This window comes from Lepidochelys kempii, chromosome 11 (assembly GCF_965140265.1).
Source record: "Lepidochelys kempii isolate rLepKem1 chromosome 11, rLepKem1.hap2, whole genome shotgun sequence".
NCBI lineage: Eukaryota > Metazoa > Chordata > Testudines > Cheloniidae > Lepidochelys > Lepidochelys kempii.
The window spans coordinates 17485401-17502332 of NC_133266.1; the positions used below are offsets into that span (position 1 = coordinate 17485401).

The 16932-nt window shown below is 42.4% G+C and overlaps 1 protein-coding gene across 19 annotated transcripts in view; it reads right to left on the bottom strand.

Annotated features, from left to right (window-relative positions):
* Positions 1-16932, bottom strand: part of NCKAP5 (NCK associated protein 5) — a 624519-nt gene that overhangs the window by 465778 nt on the left and 141809 nt on the right. For 3 of the 19 annotated variants that reach the window (XM_073305285.1, XM_073305279.1, XM_073305274.1), the window contains exon 1: positions 12105-12220. The exons of 9 other annotated variants lie outside the window; for them this stretch is intronic. In XM_073305285.1, coding sequence (XP_073161386.1) covers positions 12105-12182 — 78 coding nt within the window. In that variant the 5' untranslated portion in view covers positions 12183-12220. Of the gene's footprint in view, positions 1-12104; positions 12227-16932 lie in introns of those variants that run through there. 7 more of the 19 variants (XM_073305294.1, XM_073305295.1, XM_073305296.1 and 4 more) reach the window with 5 other exon arrangements.

The window sequence follows — 16932 nt, forward strand, 5'->3', positions numbered from 1 at the left end:
CGTCCTGCTGCTCTCCCCGTGAGTACCCACCACCCTGCCCGCAGCCACCCCCTGCCGCACCCCCTGCCCTGCCCTGCCTCCAGCCACCCCCGCACCCTCTGCCTGCAGCCAGCCCCTGCCGCACCCCCTGCCGCCAGTCACCCCCGCACCCCTGCCTCCAGCCACCCCCATCCCCTGCCTGCAGCCAGCTCCTGCCCTGCCTCCAGCCACCCCCATCCCCTGCCTGCAGCCAGCTCCTGCCCTGCCTCCAGCCACCCCTGTACCCCCTGCCCTGCCGCCAGCCACCCCCACACCCCCTGCCTGCAGCCAGCTCCTGCCGCCAGCCACCCCCACACCCCCTGCCTGCAGCCAGCCCCTGCCTCCAGCCACCCCCAACCCCCTGCCCACAGCCAGCCCCTGCCTCCAGCCACCCCCGCACCCTCTGCCCGCAGCCAGCCCATCTCCAGCCACCCCCTGCCCTGCCTCCAGCCACCCCTGTACCCCCTGCCCTGCCGCCAGCCACCCCCACACCCCCTGCCTGCAGCCAGCCCCACACCCCCTGCCTGCAGCCAGCCCCTGCCGCCAGCCACCCCCACACCCCCTGCCTGCAGCCAGCCCCTGCCTCCAGCCACCCCCAACCCCCTGCCCACAGCCAGCCCCTGCCTCCAGCCACCCCCGCACCCTCTGCCCGCAGCCAGCCCATCTCCAGCCACCCCCTGCCCTGCCTCCAGCCACCCCTGTACCCCCTGCCCTGCCTCCAGCCACCCCTGTACCCCCTGCCCTGCCGCCAGCCACCCCCACACCCCCTGCCTGCAGCCAGCCCCACACCCCCTGCCTGCAGCCAGCCCCTGCCGCCAGCCACCCCCACACCCCCTGCCTGCAGCCAGCCCCTGCCTCCAGCCACCCCCAACCCCCTGCCCACAGCCAGCCCCTGCCTCCAGCCACCCCCGCACCCTCTGCCCGCAGCCAGCCCATCTCCAGCCACCCCCTGCCCTGCCTCCAGCCACCCCTGTACCCCCTGCCCTGCCGCCAGCCACCCCTGTACCCCCTGCCCTGCCGCCAGCCACCCCCACACCCCCTGCCTGCAGCCAGCCCCTGCCTCCAGCCACCCCCAACCCCCTGCCCACAGCCAGCCCCTGCCTCCAGCCACCCCCGCACCCTCTGCCCGCAGCCAGCCCATCTCCAGCCACCCCCTGCCCTGCCTCCAGCCACCCCCGCACCCCCTGCCTGCAGCCAGCCCCCGTCTCCAGCCACCCTCGCACCCTCTGCCCGCAGCCAGCCTGTCTCCAGTCACCCCCTGCCCTGCCTCCAGCCACCCCCACCCCCGTTGCCCGCAGCCAGCCCCTGCCGCACCTGCTGCCCTGTCTCCAGCTAGCCCCTGCCTGCAGCCAGCCCCTGCCGCACCCCCTGCCCTGCCCGCAGCCAGCCCCTGCTGCACGCACCTGCTGCCCTATCTCCAGCCAGCCCTGCACCCCCTGCCTGCAGTCAGCCCCTGCTGCACCCCATGCCCTATATCCAGCCAACCCCTGCCGCACGCACCCCCTGCCCTGCCCACAGCCAGCCCGTCTCCAGCCACCCCCGCACCCCCTGCCCTCAGCCAGCCTCTGCCGCACCCCCTGCCCTGCCCACACCAGCCCCTGCCGCACCCCCTGCCCTGCCTGCAGCCAGCCCCTGTCTCCAGCCAGCCCTGCACCCCCTGCCCTGCCCACAGCCAGCCCTGCACCCCCTGCCTCCAGCTAGCCCTGCCCATGCCCCTATCTGCAGCTGGCCCCACGTCCACTGGTGCCCTGCAGTTCCCAGGGCAATAACCCTGCACACCTGCTTCAATGAGGGGGGGCAGGGAGCAGCTGGGACCCACACATGTGCACACCCTAGGGTGACCAGACAGCAAGTGTGAAAAATCAGGACAGGGCGTGGGGGGTAATAGGAGCCTATATAAGAAAAAGACCCCAAAACCGGGACTGTCCCTATAAAATCGGGACATCTGGTCACCCTAGCACACCCCCAGGGTGTGGCGGGGACCCACACACGTGAAACGGAGCTTATTTCTAGTTCAGGCCCATCTTTTTAAAAAAGAAGTTAGGCAGGGTTAACACACATCCGTATTTTCCTGGACAGGTCAGGCTTTTTGGTTCTTAAATTGCCGTCCGGGAGGAATTTTTAAATTTTAAAATTCCTCCCGGGAAAATACGGACGTATGGTAACCCTGTAGGTACAAAAAATACATACTGGGGCACATCCCTTAAATCAGAACATTTTATAGGGAACCGGTTGTTAAGATTTTGGCAGCTCATCACTGGATATATATATATATATATATATACAGAGAAGGTGGAAGTTGCCATACAAACTGTAAGAGGCTAATTAATTAAGATGAGCTATTATCAGCAGGAGAAAAAAGCTTTTGTAGTGATCATCAAGATGGCCCATTTAGACAGTTGACAAGAAGGTGTGAGGATACTTGACATGTGGAAATAGATTCAATATGTGCAATGACCCAACCACTCCCAGTCTCTATTCAAACCCAAGTTAATGGTATCTAGTTTGCATATTAATTCAAGCTCAGCAGTTTCTCGGTGGAGTCTGTTTTTGAAGCTTTTCTGTTGCAAAATTGCCACCCTTAAATCTTTTACGGAGTAGCCAGAGAGGTTGAAGTGTTCTCCAACCGGTTTTTGAATGTTATGATTCCTGATGTCAGATTTGTGTCCATTTATTCTTTTGCATAGAGACTGTCCAGTTTGGCCAATGTACATGGCAGAGGGGCATTGCTGGCACATGATGGCATATATCGCATTGGTAGATGTGCAGGTGAAAGAGCCCCTGATGGTGTGACTAATGTGATTAGGTCCTATGATGGTGTCACTTGAATAAATATGTGGACAGAGTTGGCATCGGGCTTTGTTGCAAGGATTCCTGGGTTAGTGTTTCTGTGGTGTGGTGTGTAGTTGCTGGAGAGTATTTGCTTCAGGTTGGGGGGCTGTCTGTAAGCGAGGGCTGGTCTGTTTCCCAAGATCTGTGAGAGTGAGGGATCATTTTTCAGGATAGGTTGTAGATCTTTGATGATGAGCTGGAGAGGTTTTAGTTGGGGGCTGAAGGTGATGGCTAGTGGCGTTCTGTTATTTTCTTTGTTGGGCCTGTCCTGTAGTAGGTGACTTCTGGGTACTCTTCTGGCTCTGTCAATCTGTTTTTTTACTTCAGCAGGTGGGTATTGTACAGCAGGGCTTGATAGAGAAGTTGTAGGTGTTTGTCTCTGTCTGAGAGTGTTGCAATACTTTTCAAATTTGATCTAAATTTCCTAGCTACAAGTTGTAAAAGAGTCACAAGCCATGAGTTACATACTTCCCCTGGGATGCTCACCCCACATGTCAGACCCACAATAATTCTAATCCTAAAGAAGCCACCACTTTCATAACTATCATCATCGCAGCTACCACCGGGGATCAAACCAGAGACCTCCACGACAAAAAGCACAATTCTCTATTACTTGAGCTTAGTCCCTTACCTAGGAGCTGTAGCAGAGCCCAGATCCTTTGAGGACAAGGCACAAAAGAGGCTGTGTAACACACACTGAATGGTGGTGGCATTATAAAGGCACAGCTCTAAGTAAGGATGTAAATTAGTATTGCCCCAGCAGAAGCATTGGGACGCACGGTGCTTAACATGTTTTTCCTCGGACTGTGTGTTATAGGCTTGAGAGTTTGGAGAACTTTGCGTTTACTCTCCCCCCATCCTCTCCCACAAAATATCCTAGTTCAATTATCAAGTAGATTTTCTCAAGTTAATCAAATTCTAATGAGGACACTTGATTAAAAAGAAATAATTACAAGTATTAATTAATCTGAAGTCTGTATCTATCACTAAGAATCTCTCAATATAAAAATCACACAATGAAGTATAAACAGCAATGTAATTAATTGTCTATTTACCTTAGTCAGCTGAAAGAGTATAGATGGTCATTACATCTAAAATGCCATTGCATAAATTCATCATTCAGACAGACAATACAATGGCCAGACCTTACCAGATTTACTAGGTTTTGCAATTTCTTTTTGGAGAAGGAAATGATGTGTAATTACCAGAACAAGGCATACAGCAAGACAAGTTGTGCACAAACATTTTGGTGACTTCTAAATAGAAGCTGACTTCAAGCCATAATTGAACCCTATATTATTATTATTATACAGTAGTAGTAGCTGAAAGCCAGTGCTGTCGCATGAGCAGAATTTGTAAAGGCATCTGTGTCAAAAAGCTGAAAATGGGAGCTCTTGTTTCCATGTGTCGTTCTGTAGTGAGAACTGCTCCTGTTTGTATTTGTTCCCCAAAATTTGTGCACACCATTGTCCCTTGATTGGAAGCACAACCACTTTTGTTAGCCCCCATAGCCATTACTTCCACTTCTCTGATCAACTGTCATATTCCAGTCTCCCCAGAATCTGTGGACCCCTGCATTCCATTGGGTTCTCTCAAGGCCCAGTGATCACTGAATCTGGTGATACTTTAAACAAAGGAGAGCTTGTATCTTTCCATTCCTTCACACTAACTCAACAGACAGAACAGTAGTGAGCAACCTGCAGCCCATCAGGGTAATCTGCTGCCGGGCCGCAAGACAGTGTTTACATTGATCATTCTCAGGCGTGACCGCCTGCAGCTCCTAGTGGCCGTGGTTCGCTTTTCCCATGAAGAATATATGCTTGTATGTCAGTACCAGACCTGGAGACAGGGAAGGAGAGATTGCCCTGTCTGCAATGGACTTTATCCCCATGCTGTGTGTTGCACTATAATATTTGTCAGCAAGAACTTTTATTCCTAGCTCATAATAAACATATTTATTGGGGATATTTTGGAATACAGCAGCTTGCATCAAGTGATAGGTGTTTCCAAAGCAATTTCTAAGACTTCTGAATAGGGGATTTGTTTCTCATCACTCCCCTTCGACTTGCAAATTACATGGATCCAAATTCTGTGGTTCTTAGTCAAGCAACTCTTATGTCCACTGATGTCACCAACAACATTTGGTCCTCTGTGTTTTCTAGGTAACTCAAAATATATTTTCTGCACTGCTTCTACCCACAGTCTGGGTTCTCTGGGGGAAAATAAGCAGCTGTTCCCATGAGATTTTTACCAGTTTGATCCGTAATCTCTCAAAAAGTCCTGATCTCACATTTGACCACACTGAAGCTGGACCTGAAAAATAGAACCCTCCCAACCTCGGATCTGACTACTACCAAAACCTAAGCTACCACTACTTATTATTCATATGCCTAAAAGTGTGCTAAGCATTTTACAGACATGTGAGAAGACAGGTCCCTTCTTCAAGTGACTCAGACCTTTCTAGACAACAGAAAAACAACAAGCAAAAGGCAAGTGAGAGAAATGCAGCACTTTCATTTTTAATTCAATCTATTCTTTTTGTACTTTTTAAATTCTTAGGTTAAAGGTCACTTTGTTCTCTGTATTGTCAGTTTTCCTGTATAGAGATCTTTAAACTTCACAAATATTCCTCTCTGTTTTAGGATACCATGCGATAAAACCCAACTACTCAGACTGAAACTGAAAAATAGAGCAACAAAACTGCAGTGACTTTTGTACAGATATCCAGAAAATAAAAATCACGCCTTGTCCAAATTTGTCTAAATTTTCACTAATTCAAAAGTGATGTAGGAAATGCTACACAAACACATACAAGCAAATTTTGAGAGTATTCAGTTTTGAGTAAAGGATGACACAGAGCTCAAATGTAGATGCACTTATGTACATACACTAGGCCCAATTCTGGTATCACTTATACTAGTATAATTGCATTAGACTTCCTCTGAGTTACTCTTGATTTTTCACTGGTGTTAGGCCTCAATCCAACAATTCACTTAAATTCAGCTGGGCTGTTCAAATGGTTAATGGAAAAACCCACATGCTAGCAGTTGCACACATTACTCAAGCGCTTTACTCAAGCATCCTTTTCTGTTAACTAATCAGTTTTCAGTATTGGCACTGCCTAATAAATATTTAGCCAAACAGATGTTTATCTAGTTTATAATTATATGAAAATATGGTGATTTCTGTGCTTTGCATTCTGTACCCTGTAAACCATTTCTGGTTTTGAATGTTTTTGTATGTAAAATAATAGATGAGCAGTATTTAGAGATAAGGATAGTAAATTCCTATATTGATGAATGTGCAGATTGTCAAAAGCAAACTTGAGGCAAAGAACACTGAAACAGCTTTCAGCCCTTTTGAAACAACTGGACACCACTGCAGTGGATCTAACGACTCTAGCTGGCCTGTCATTGTGCCTGATTCTCAGTATTTCTTTCCCATATGTCTGGCAGCCAGCTGGTAGACCAGATGGAGTCACAGCAAACTATGATAGCCAAATGGCCATTACTATCTTGGATGATACATTGAAAGGTCAAAGGGGCTTTGGCTACTATTTACAAGAAGAGAATTTTACCTGCAGGGGGCTCTTTGATTGTTTGCAATAAAACATGCAAATAATTTACAGATCCAGTGTTTACCTTTTCGTTAAACACAAAAGAGCAGAACCCTCGAACAATAAATTTGATTTATTCACCACCAAAATCATTTGTTCAAATCTTCCATTCTTCTTTATTGTTGCGCAGTAAATTTCCTTTACTAACCTCTTGCCCTCAGAGAACAAAGACACTTTCCAGGGCTTATTTTTTCTTGTCAAAACATTCAATATTTTCTATCTAATATACTTCTTAAAAAAAAACCCCAACTTTTAAACTTATAATTCTGTGTTAAAGATGGAAGGGTGAGATTAGCTGAAATGGACATAATAAATGGCTTGAATTTTTAAAAAGGATCAGTGCTCATTTCAAAATTAAAATCCCCAAATTGTATCTGGGATAATAGTCTGGCCTTAAAATAGGTCCAAGGGGTGTAGTTCAGATCCAAATCTGGTTCCCAATCCAAATAAACCTAAAGGCTTTGCAAGTAAAAGTGGAATTTGATTCAGGTCTAATTGTGAAGGTTAATTTTGCAAAAATTCATAGTGTTAGTTTGAAATGTTATATAACCGATGAACATTCTGATTACATAAAGAAAATTCTAGAGTGTTACTGGAATATCAAGATTCATATTTAGGTACATGGAGCTGCAGGTGGTCAGTATCCCTGAAAGTCGGGTCAATATTGTATTCCAATGGCAGAATGCAGAACATTAATATGTGTGCATTGAGAGGAGACTAGTTCTAATCTGTATGAGAATAGCACACTTTATTAATGACAAAAGAGCCAAATTCTGCAGTTCTTTATTCAGCAAAATCCTTATTGATTTTTATGGGAATTTTACTGGATTAAGAAACACATAATTTGATCCAAAATTGCCAAAGATTCTTTTCTGTAACACACTGAGGAGAGATGGGTGAAACTTCTTGCACTTGGGCAAAATTTGATTATGTTATTTTGCCTGGTTTGGTGAATGGTTGTTAACAATCAATCGTTTTTCAAGTCATCTTTGTGGATTAAGCCCAAAAATCTGTTTTTATAACATTTTAAGTGTTCTAATTTGTCCTGTGTTTATGACAAAACCTTGAGAATAATCACCAGGGATGTTTTTGTGTGCTTTTATCAAACCCGCACCCAAAAAGCCAGAAGTTACCAGCTCTGCTTTATATTGCAAACTGTACTTTTCATCCATTAAATCATGAAGTAAAACACTGTTCAACACAAGCTTCCGTTTCCAAAGTTAAACAAAACCAGACTCAAAAAGGAACATCTTTTAATTTTGAAAACTCTACTTCTCTGCCAAACATTTGCTTTAGATAAATCAGATGGAATAGCTTCAGGGTTTTCAGGACTACAGAAAGGAACAGGAATATGATACTCACTGACAAGTGACTAGAAAATAAATGTTAAATTTGATTATTTAAAGTTATTTTTCCCACTGAACCACAATACTTCCTTACTAGTTTCAGAGATGTATATTATATATATTTCTTTATTTGTTCAAAATATTTCAAGTGCCTATGTAAGCAAGTATTTTCTGTGACTAGAGTGAAGCAAACAGAAGGACTGACTCAATTCCATTTAATTTATTTTGATTTACAACTTCAGGGCCAAATGCAATAAAAGCTCTGGATGATTATGTTCCACAGTAGCCTATACAAGGTTACACTGGATAGACAGAGGTTTTATATAATTTAGCACCATATGATTTGTGAACAACAAATGGTAATTTCCTTTAAACTCCTGCTTACCATGACCCTGCACAGCGGGGTGACACTTCAAACAGGTATGTCCATAAAGGTGTCAAAAGGATAGTGATCCGCTCAGAATTTAGTAGCAAAAGAGGGCTAGGAATGAAGATGGGATGAAGGAGGCAATCTTGGGATCTGGATTAGATTTAGGATAGTGTTCAGGTTCAAAGCCAAACTAGGGTTAGCTTTCAGATACAGGTGGCACCAAAATCTTACAATGCTGTTACTGCAAGATTTCAGCCCCAAAGGACACAAGTCTCTTGATGTTTCTGCTTGGTTTTGGCCAATGTCTTGCTGGCAGTGTTCTTGTGAGATTTTTGACTCTTTCTAGTTTTGGATTCAGGGATTCTAATCCTAATCCTGCATTTTCCAAGGGAGTCTGGATTTGATGTTCTATTTTCGTCTTGTATCTAATAGGATTGAGCAGTATTTGGGTGGGAGAACTCCAGGGAAAATAGATGCCATAGAAAGTGGTATTTGTGAATCGTTAGATATCACTTTCCTTCTGAGTTAATCATGAAATAAGGTGCTAGTGTGGTGTTAAGGGGCATCATGCTGCTAGAGATGCTGTCTTTAGATGAGAAGTAAAGCTGACATCACAAATCATCCACTGTGATGATTAAAAATATGTAAGCACTTGGTTAAATCTGGTCTCCTGGCCAAATGCCAACCTAAGTCATTACAGGCCAAGGTCTATATACAATTCCCCCTGCATTTTCATCTGATCACAGTATAGTTCAGCTGTTGTGTGGTGCTCCTGTGTTATGTTGGATATGTTACATCTCTGGGGTGGGTTCTACTGGGGAGAGAAACAATCACTCCCACAGATTCATCACAACTTCTGTTGATAGGCTGAGCTGGGGAAACTGCAGTGCAAGTGGGCCTCAAGGACTCAAAACTGGGTATAGGGCTTAGCTGCACAAGAATACACACTAGAGGCCCTATCTCTCTATGTCAGTATTCTACCAGTACCTCACTCCTCAGCACTAGTAGAAGAGTTTAGCAGTCGTACGGCCATTAACTGTCTCACTCTGCCCTGGGACTGTAGCAATAGGGAGTCTCAGAGCACATAATTCTACTTCAGCCTGCACCTGCAGATTTTCTGCTCAACGCTCCTCCTTCCAGAAGTTTAGAGGTGGGAACCTGAGGATATTCCTAAATTTCTTTCCCCGGCTTGACCCACAGGAAGCTTCTGAACAAGGGAAAGTGACATCCAAACGAAAAACTGGGAGAGCAGATATAGCCTGTGTGTTGTTCCACAAAGTCATTGTCCCTATTAACATTCTCAAGTGTGATCTTCATAGTTTTATTGCCCTCTGTCTGAACATTACCACAAAGTGGGAGCATATGGGCCATTATCATTAACTTCATCTAAAGTGTGGACAGGACCCAGTGGACATTTGGCCCAGAGGGATCAAATTCAATCTGAGTCTTAATTTTTAACAGAATTTTTACAACTCAATTCACATGAAAATGTCTTTATATTCCCCTTGATATGCCGTGGTTTGGCTAAGATTTACGTACTGTCTTCTTGAAATCTTTTCTTTAGGCACAGCAGAAAATTACAGGTCTTCTCAACATTAAAATTAAAATCCTCTCTCTTATGTAGCTTGGGCTAAGTTTACAACCTTGCTTTTTCTCATTATAAGATACCTGGAGATGATTTCCACTTTATAAAGAAGATTTTATATACTTAGTTGTTCTTTGCAGTGGGTTTTGTATGGCGAGCATGAATTGCATCACAGATTTTTCAGTGTAACAGATACAATTCCCTTCCCTACCATATAAGATGATGTGCGTGCTAGCTAACCTCATTTCCTTTTATTGCACTGGATCCCTGCCCTCATATTTCCTTTCTTAAATTGTATGTCCAATCTTGCAGCCTTTCCTTGTGCAGAATTCCCACATAACCAAGAGGGCCTGATTCAACTGTATGTAACTTTCTTTTAAGCTGGTGTAACTCCATTGATATAAATGGAGTTTCATCAGCATGATACTGGATGACAGTGATGATACATACCCAGCAAATTCTGCATGTGGATGAATTCCAGGCAGGGTCCAAACAATAATTAGTGACAATTTTTCATTACTCACAAAGTGATACCGGTTTAATTAGAACACATTTCATAACACCAAGGAACACTTTTAAAGGAATTTACAAACACCTTCACAAACAAACAAAAAGCTCAGGATGTTGTGTCCTTAGTGATGTACATTTCCAAGACCTAAAACTAATCAGAAGAGTAAGGTAATCAAGCTAGCCTACAGCAAGACTGTAATTTGGGAACAGAGCTAGCTTCATGCCATTATCAACTAAAAATATTTAGCCAGCTTTGTATATAATCCCTTTTCTTCTGCTAGTTGGTTGGTTTATTCTCCAATTAATCTTGCATATCTTACACCACATAAATTACATATTTTTCCAAGAATATAGCTTTGGTAATTCATCAACTGCTTCTGTATCAAATGAAGGTACAGCATATCACTACCAAAGCAGGATATACCATATATGTTTTTATTATCATACATTGCACACCTTAGGGTAATTATTGTGGGCAAAATCCTGAGTCTTACTCAGTCCTCACTCAAAAAACATAAGTGATTTCGATGAGAAAATTGCCTAAACAAGAACTAAGAACTTTAGGGGTTGGCCATGCATAAAACGCTCCCAGATCTCCGCCAGAATGGACAATGTTCCAAGTGGCTAAAAAACTGTTACCTCTAAACAACTAAGAGCATCACATTCTATAAACGAGGATTGTTAGCCAAAAAGGACACAGGGAAACTGCTGGCTCTAAAACATATAGAGACATCAAATTTAATATGCATTTCACAATTCTCTATAAAGCTTTTCGCAAATGAGCCAACAAGCTACTGTCCATGAGCTTTACATTCGTGTTTCCATATTTCAATAAGGTTCCATACATCAAAAAATGTTTGCCAAGAAGTGCATGGTATGTATAGGCCATATGACACATTGGAATTACACAACACAGTGCTTTCTGGAAAGGAACATATAACCAACAATGCATTATATGAACATCATATTTTAAGAGGATGCTTCCCAAGAATAGTCCTGTTGAAATAAACTATGAGGGTTTTATTGCTCACTCTAATATTTTCTTCCTATTCTTTTTTATTTCTCCTTTTTCTTTTAAAAAATAATTTATGAAGAATAATCCAGAAGATTGAATGTTTTCTGTACTATTCTGGAAATAAGACTGAAGGTGACTGGCCATTGTTATTTAGTTTTAAAAGGTAGTGTGTAAATTCCAGTGCTGATTATTTAATCACCTTTTCTGAAAAGCAAATATGGTAGTTTCCTGAGTCTCTTCTATGTTTTCTAATTTCCAAATGTGGAACTACCAAAACCTAAAGCAGTTAATATGTCAGTTTTTATTTATGTAGCTCTTCAGTTATCCTTCTGGGACAGCTTCTCTACCCAGTCTGCCAGCTTATAAAAGGATTTGGTGCAATAATAGAATGCCACACCATTTTTTAAAAAAAGCAACACACTGTATCCTTTGACTACCTCTGTGCATTATTTTAAATGAAATAATAATCTCATAATACTCTTAACATACATGTCTCTCCATTAGTAAATAGCCCTTTTTAGATGCAGTCTTATGGAAATACTATCAACAAGATAAACATTTTTAAATGGACACAAAAATCATCATTGCAAAAGGTCAATTTACAAGCTATAAAACATGCAATTTTTTGTGTCACTAAAGGACTTTGCTTATTTTTCATTCATTAAATTTTGAACAGTATAAGCCTGTATGTAACTGCGCAATCAACAATAAAATGATCTCCCTGAAGTTAAACCATCTTCGAGGCATCTGCACAATTTACTGCTAATGTGCTGTACCAACCAGAATAATTTCTTCCGAGCAAACAGACCTACCTTTAACAACTGAAGAAAAGGTAAACTATGCAGAAGACTATACCCAGGTGAATCATTAGGACCACTCCAGCTGTTCATTTTGGACTGAAAAATCCTGGATATGTTGAATCACAAATGCCAGACCTTACTTTTCTCCTTCAGCCTGAGTGCTGCTGCTCTTCCGCTTCTTGTCAATATTTAACTAGTTTGTCAAGTTAGATTATATCACCTGTTCTAAATCTTACTCTTGTAGCTCCAGCTTGGGTGTGCTTCTAGTATTGCATCTTAGGCAAATATTAAAATCCTATCGAAACATTACCAGGACTCACAATATTTGTTTGACCTAAAAGGAACAGAGATTTCTTCCTGCGCACACTATCACATGCAGAATATATCTTATATTTTGTGAACCATTTGAGGGGAGAAAAGCAAACAGTGTGTAAATTAACCACAATGCTTATCTATGTTCCATGGCAACATGAAAGTAAAATCTGTAGTTAGATGGCGTTCTGATGCCCCTTGATGATTACTTATTATAGCATTTAATAAATATAAAGATACCATTAAAAGGATGAAAATAGCACCAATAACTAGAAATTTAAAAATGAGCAGGCTCTTCTACAGATTATGTTTAAAGTAACATTATAACAAGGTTTTACATAGTTTGGGTTTAAAGGTCAAAGAAAACACAGTTTAAGGGCCAACTGTAGCCATCAAAAAGTCTTAGAATGTGGCCTATGGATGCCCTTTCCTTGTAAATACATGGCAATGACAAAGCTGATCAACTGCTGGCCTTTATTTCTGGGGATTGCAAACAAGCAATTTCCATTTGACCCTCAATGAAGATGCAAGTGTAAGCTACTGTTAGGCTTGTGTGAATTTATCTTTTGATACATTTTATGTACATTTATATGCAAAGTATGTGTGTCCCTCAGGCTCCAGGCAATTTTCCAATGCAGCCCTCAAAGGTGCAAAGTTTTCACTGCAGGTTTAAATGGACAAATGATTTCAGCTAGCAAAAATTATTATGCTAAACCCATACGGTATTTCAAAGGTCAGCTGTTACAATTAAAAAGTCAACTGTTACCAACCAGCTGTATCTGAGAGACTAATATTTCCTTACAATAGATAACAACGTTTTTATGGAAATATAACAGTATCTCAGATACCACCTGGAGGGAACTCTCATTAAAAGTTGACCTGTTAATAATAAACACTGTGTGTTCCCACAGAGGATGGGATGTGTATGGGGAGGGGAAATCCAAAATGCTTTGGGGAAAACTCTGCAAGTACCTTCTCAGCCCAGTCTGTCTGGGTTGCTGGGCATTTTCATAGAGGATGATGCTTAAAGTCAGTTATATCAGTCAGGCCACATGTTGGAAGTGATGAAAGTCTCATTGCTTAGGGACATTTAAAACTAAACCCCACAAAGTGTTGAAGGCAAGGAGACAGACTGAATGACCTAATGGTATTTCCCATTTCTAATTTCCTTGAGTTTATGACCATTGGGCAAGCCTCATGTCTGGGCATATAAAAGGGACTATATATACATTTTTAGATAACTCTGAAGTTAGAATAATTAGGACCAAATCCTGCCTGCCTTTCACTTCAGCAGGACTTCCCATGTATAAGAGACCAGGAGTATTTAACTCTTAACCGAACTGCGTGTGTGTGTGTGTGTGTGTGTGTGTGTGTGTGTGTGTGTGTGTGTGTGTGTAATTTTGATTGTGATAGGAGCTCAACTCAAAACACTGGAGACCTCTATATGAGCTCTGTATGGTCCCTGCAAACTTTTCTATTGACTATGCTGAACTTTGTGTTCTGGTAAAAGAGGGCATGCTCCATACAAACTCAGTTGCAGTGCTAACTTACCATACCTCTGACCTCAATGGGCCAACCTCAGATTTGTGGTGAACATTGTGGTGGCAGTTTTCCAGGTGTGGGCCCTTTTATCCATCATGAACTAACTTGATATCACCAAACTTATCTCGTATATGCCAACAAATGGCCACTACCATAAGATCACTATCAAGGTTGTCAGGTCAATGCAAATCTGGGTGGGATACAAATGGATATTCCAGATATAAAGGGCTTTACAGCCTACTTCCAATCCTTTGAGCCATCTAGTCCCCTCCATCTGGATTTTTGCTGCTTTCTGAGGTTCTGAGACGCTGCAGAAATAAATGTTAGCTTTTGACTATTTAAGGGCTATTTTGTAACATGCTTCACATAGTGTTTCTCTAGCTGAGACCAGTGGACAAATATTACAAGAAGATATTTTTGTCTTTGATAAATGTTAACTGATATGCCATAGTAAAAAGAGCTGACCCATATTTCACAACTATTGAAAGTCTGAAACAAGGGAGGTTTCTTTGACACTATCACGAAAACCAGAACACTTAGTTGCTATAAGCTGGGTCCCTAAGCAAGGCTTGATTTCTGATTGTGGGATACAAGTTTACTACATGTGGAATGAATACAATGAAATGGAACAGAGAACAGGTGGCAGGAATAGTTTAATTTTTGTTCATTCTTTGTTAAAGAGACAGGAATTCCCACGAATAATCTACTTAGTAACATATTTTTGATTGGGGTAAATGAGTGGTCTCATCACTAACGCTATAGAACTGCTTCTATTAATCACAACATGGCAGCGGATTTTTTGTCTAATTATGAAGGATAATTGTGTTGTTGATATAATCTATCCATTAGGATTACAAGATGCCACATGTCATTTTGTCAACCAGGCATTTTTTTTAGTGAATTTCAGTTGATACTTTCAAATTCCATCAGTGAATATAACACTGGTCATGATAATCTAAGATCCGATTCCTAACAATCCACAGATAAAGACTGTAACCATTGTTATTAATGGGGGCGGGGGGAAGCTCATAGGCAAGCAGTGACACAAATACAAGACTTGTGCTAGACAATAATCCTAGAATATCGGGGTTGGAAGGGACCTCAGGAGGTCATCTAGTCCAACCCCCTGCTCAAAGCTCAAATCCCCAATTTTTGCCCCGGATCCCTAAATGCCCCCCTCAAGTATTGAACTCACAACCCTGGGTTTAACAGGTCAATGCTCAAACCACTGAGCTATCCCTCCCCCCTAAAAACAACTGTCACACAGAAATGGCCCCCTCACAGATTGAACTCAAAACCCTGGGTTTAGCAGGCCAATGCTCAACCCACTGAGCTACCCCTCCCCCTCCACTGAGCTATCCCTCCCCCTAATAATGCGAATGCTAAACATAAAAAACAAACAAAACATTTAAAAATATCCTTAGAAGGAAGAACAGATCTGAGCCTAGAGTGCACATTTCCAATAGGGATGTCCCAAAGCCAGGAGAATGCTTCATAGTTAGTTATTTCAAATTTTGTTTTTTGATACTACAGAATTTGATTCACAATTTGCACACAAAGGGAAAAAAATACGAGACAAGTCTCTCATACACAGGAATATTGCCTAATATTTTAACTTATGCAAAATACCATAAGCCTTAGAATGACATACTACAAGGTCTGGTCCAAAAAACCTGAGCGCACTTAATGTAATTCTCTCTCTCTCTCTCTCTCAATCTCTATCTCTTTCCCCCCTGCTCCCTGTATGTAACCCAAACAGCTTGGCTGGGGAAACTAATTTGAATAGCTTTCCACAGCTGCTGCCAATTAATGTATCCCCAATGGTGTTCAGAGCTGATTACCAAAGTTTCAGATAGTGAGAAGTAGCTCTTCAGCTAAGCGTGCAGACTGATTTCAGTCTTCTGAAAAAGAAACAATGAAAAAAACCAAAAACCTGTTGTATGGCTTTGTGGAGTTAGTTTCCAAAGTCTGCATTGTTTCTAAACATTCATGAAATATGGAGGACCTCAATAACAGATCACATGTATATTACAGCATCTAGGCCAAGGGGGTATAGTTAACAGTTTTCAGCACTGCAATTATAAATCCCTTTTTTAAAAAGTATATTTTATATATTTAACTGAAAGGTGAACCATAAAGGCTGTTTTTGTATCAGTTGGAATTCCACATAGGTAGAAAAAAATATATCACCACAATTGAGTACAATCTGGTCAATATGAGAGGAGAATTTTGACCTTTTTCTTATGTGCACATACCCATTCTTTCACATGCACATAATGGCCGTCAGTCTCTCGGTACATAACACTCCCAAATTTTACCCTCAGCTGCACTTGTTGCTCTCACTGACTTCAATTTTCTCTGCTGAGCTATTTGCTAGATATAATGGGCCTAATCCCAACTTCCTTACACAGGTCAAATGCCTATTGTTATCAATGGGAGCTTGGCCTGAAAGAGTAAGAAAGGCTTGGATCAGGTCTTGTGTCACAGTGTAGGAAGGAAAATGAATGGTGCTGATGGTACTCATTTGTGGGCCAGAAAACATTGGGTTGGATTTTCAAAAACACTCAGAGTTGGCCAAACTCTGCTCCCACTGAAGTCAATCAGAGATAAGACTTTGATTGTCTTCAGAGGGATCAAAGTTAAGCTCGTGTTCAGCACTTTGAAAAATACAATCCCTTAGATTCAAATCCCTAAAACAGGCTGCACAGTCTTTATTTGTTAGACTACAAAGTACAAACCTTCCCTTGCATCATTTTGAACGACAAATCTATTGCACTAAGTTCCTGTGCAGTAAGTGGATGTCAAAAGATGCTGAATATACGTAATTGTTTTTGGTACTTGCTTTTAATAATGGCCTATAATGCCATGGGCTAAGTAAGGAAAGCCAATTTGTGTTACACTCACAAAGCTGTCCTTCATCTTCGTGTGTGCTCATTAAACTTTGAATACTGTACATCACACAATATCCAGTATAATTGCAAGATTA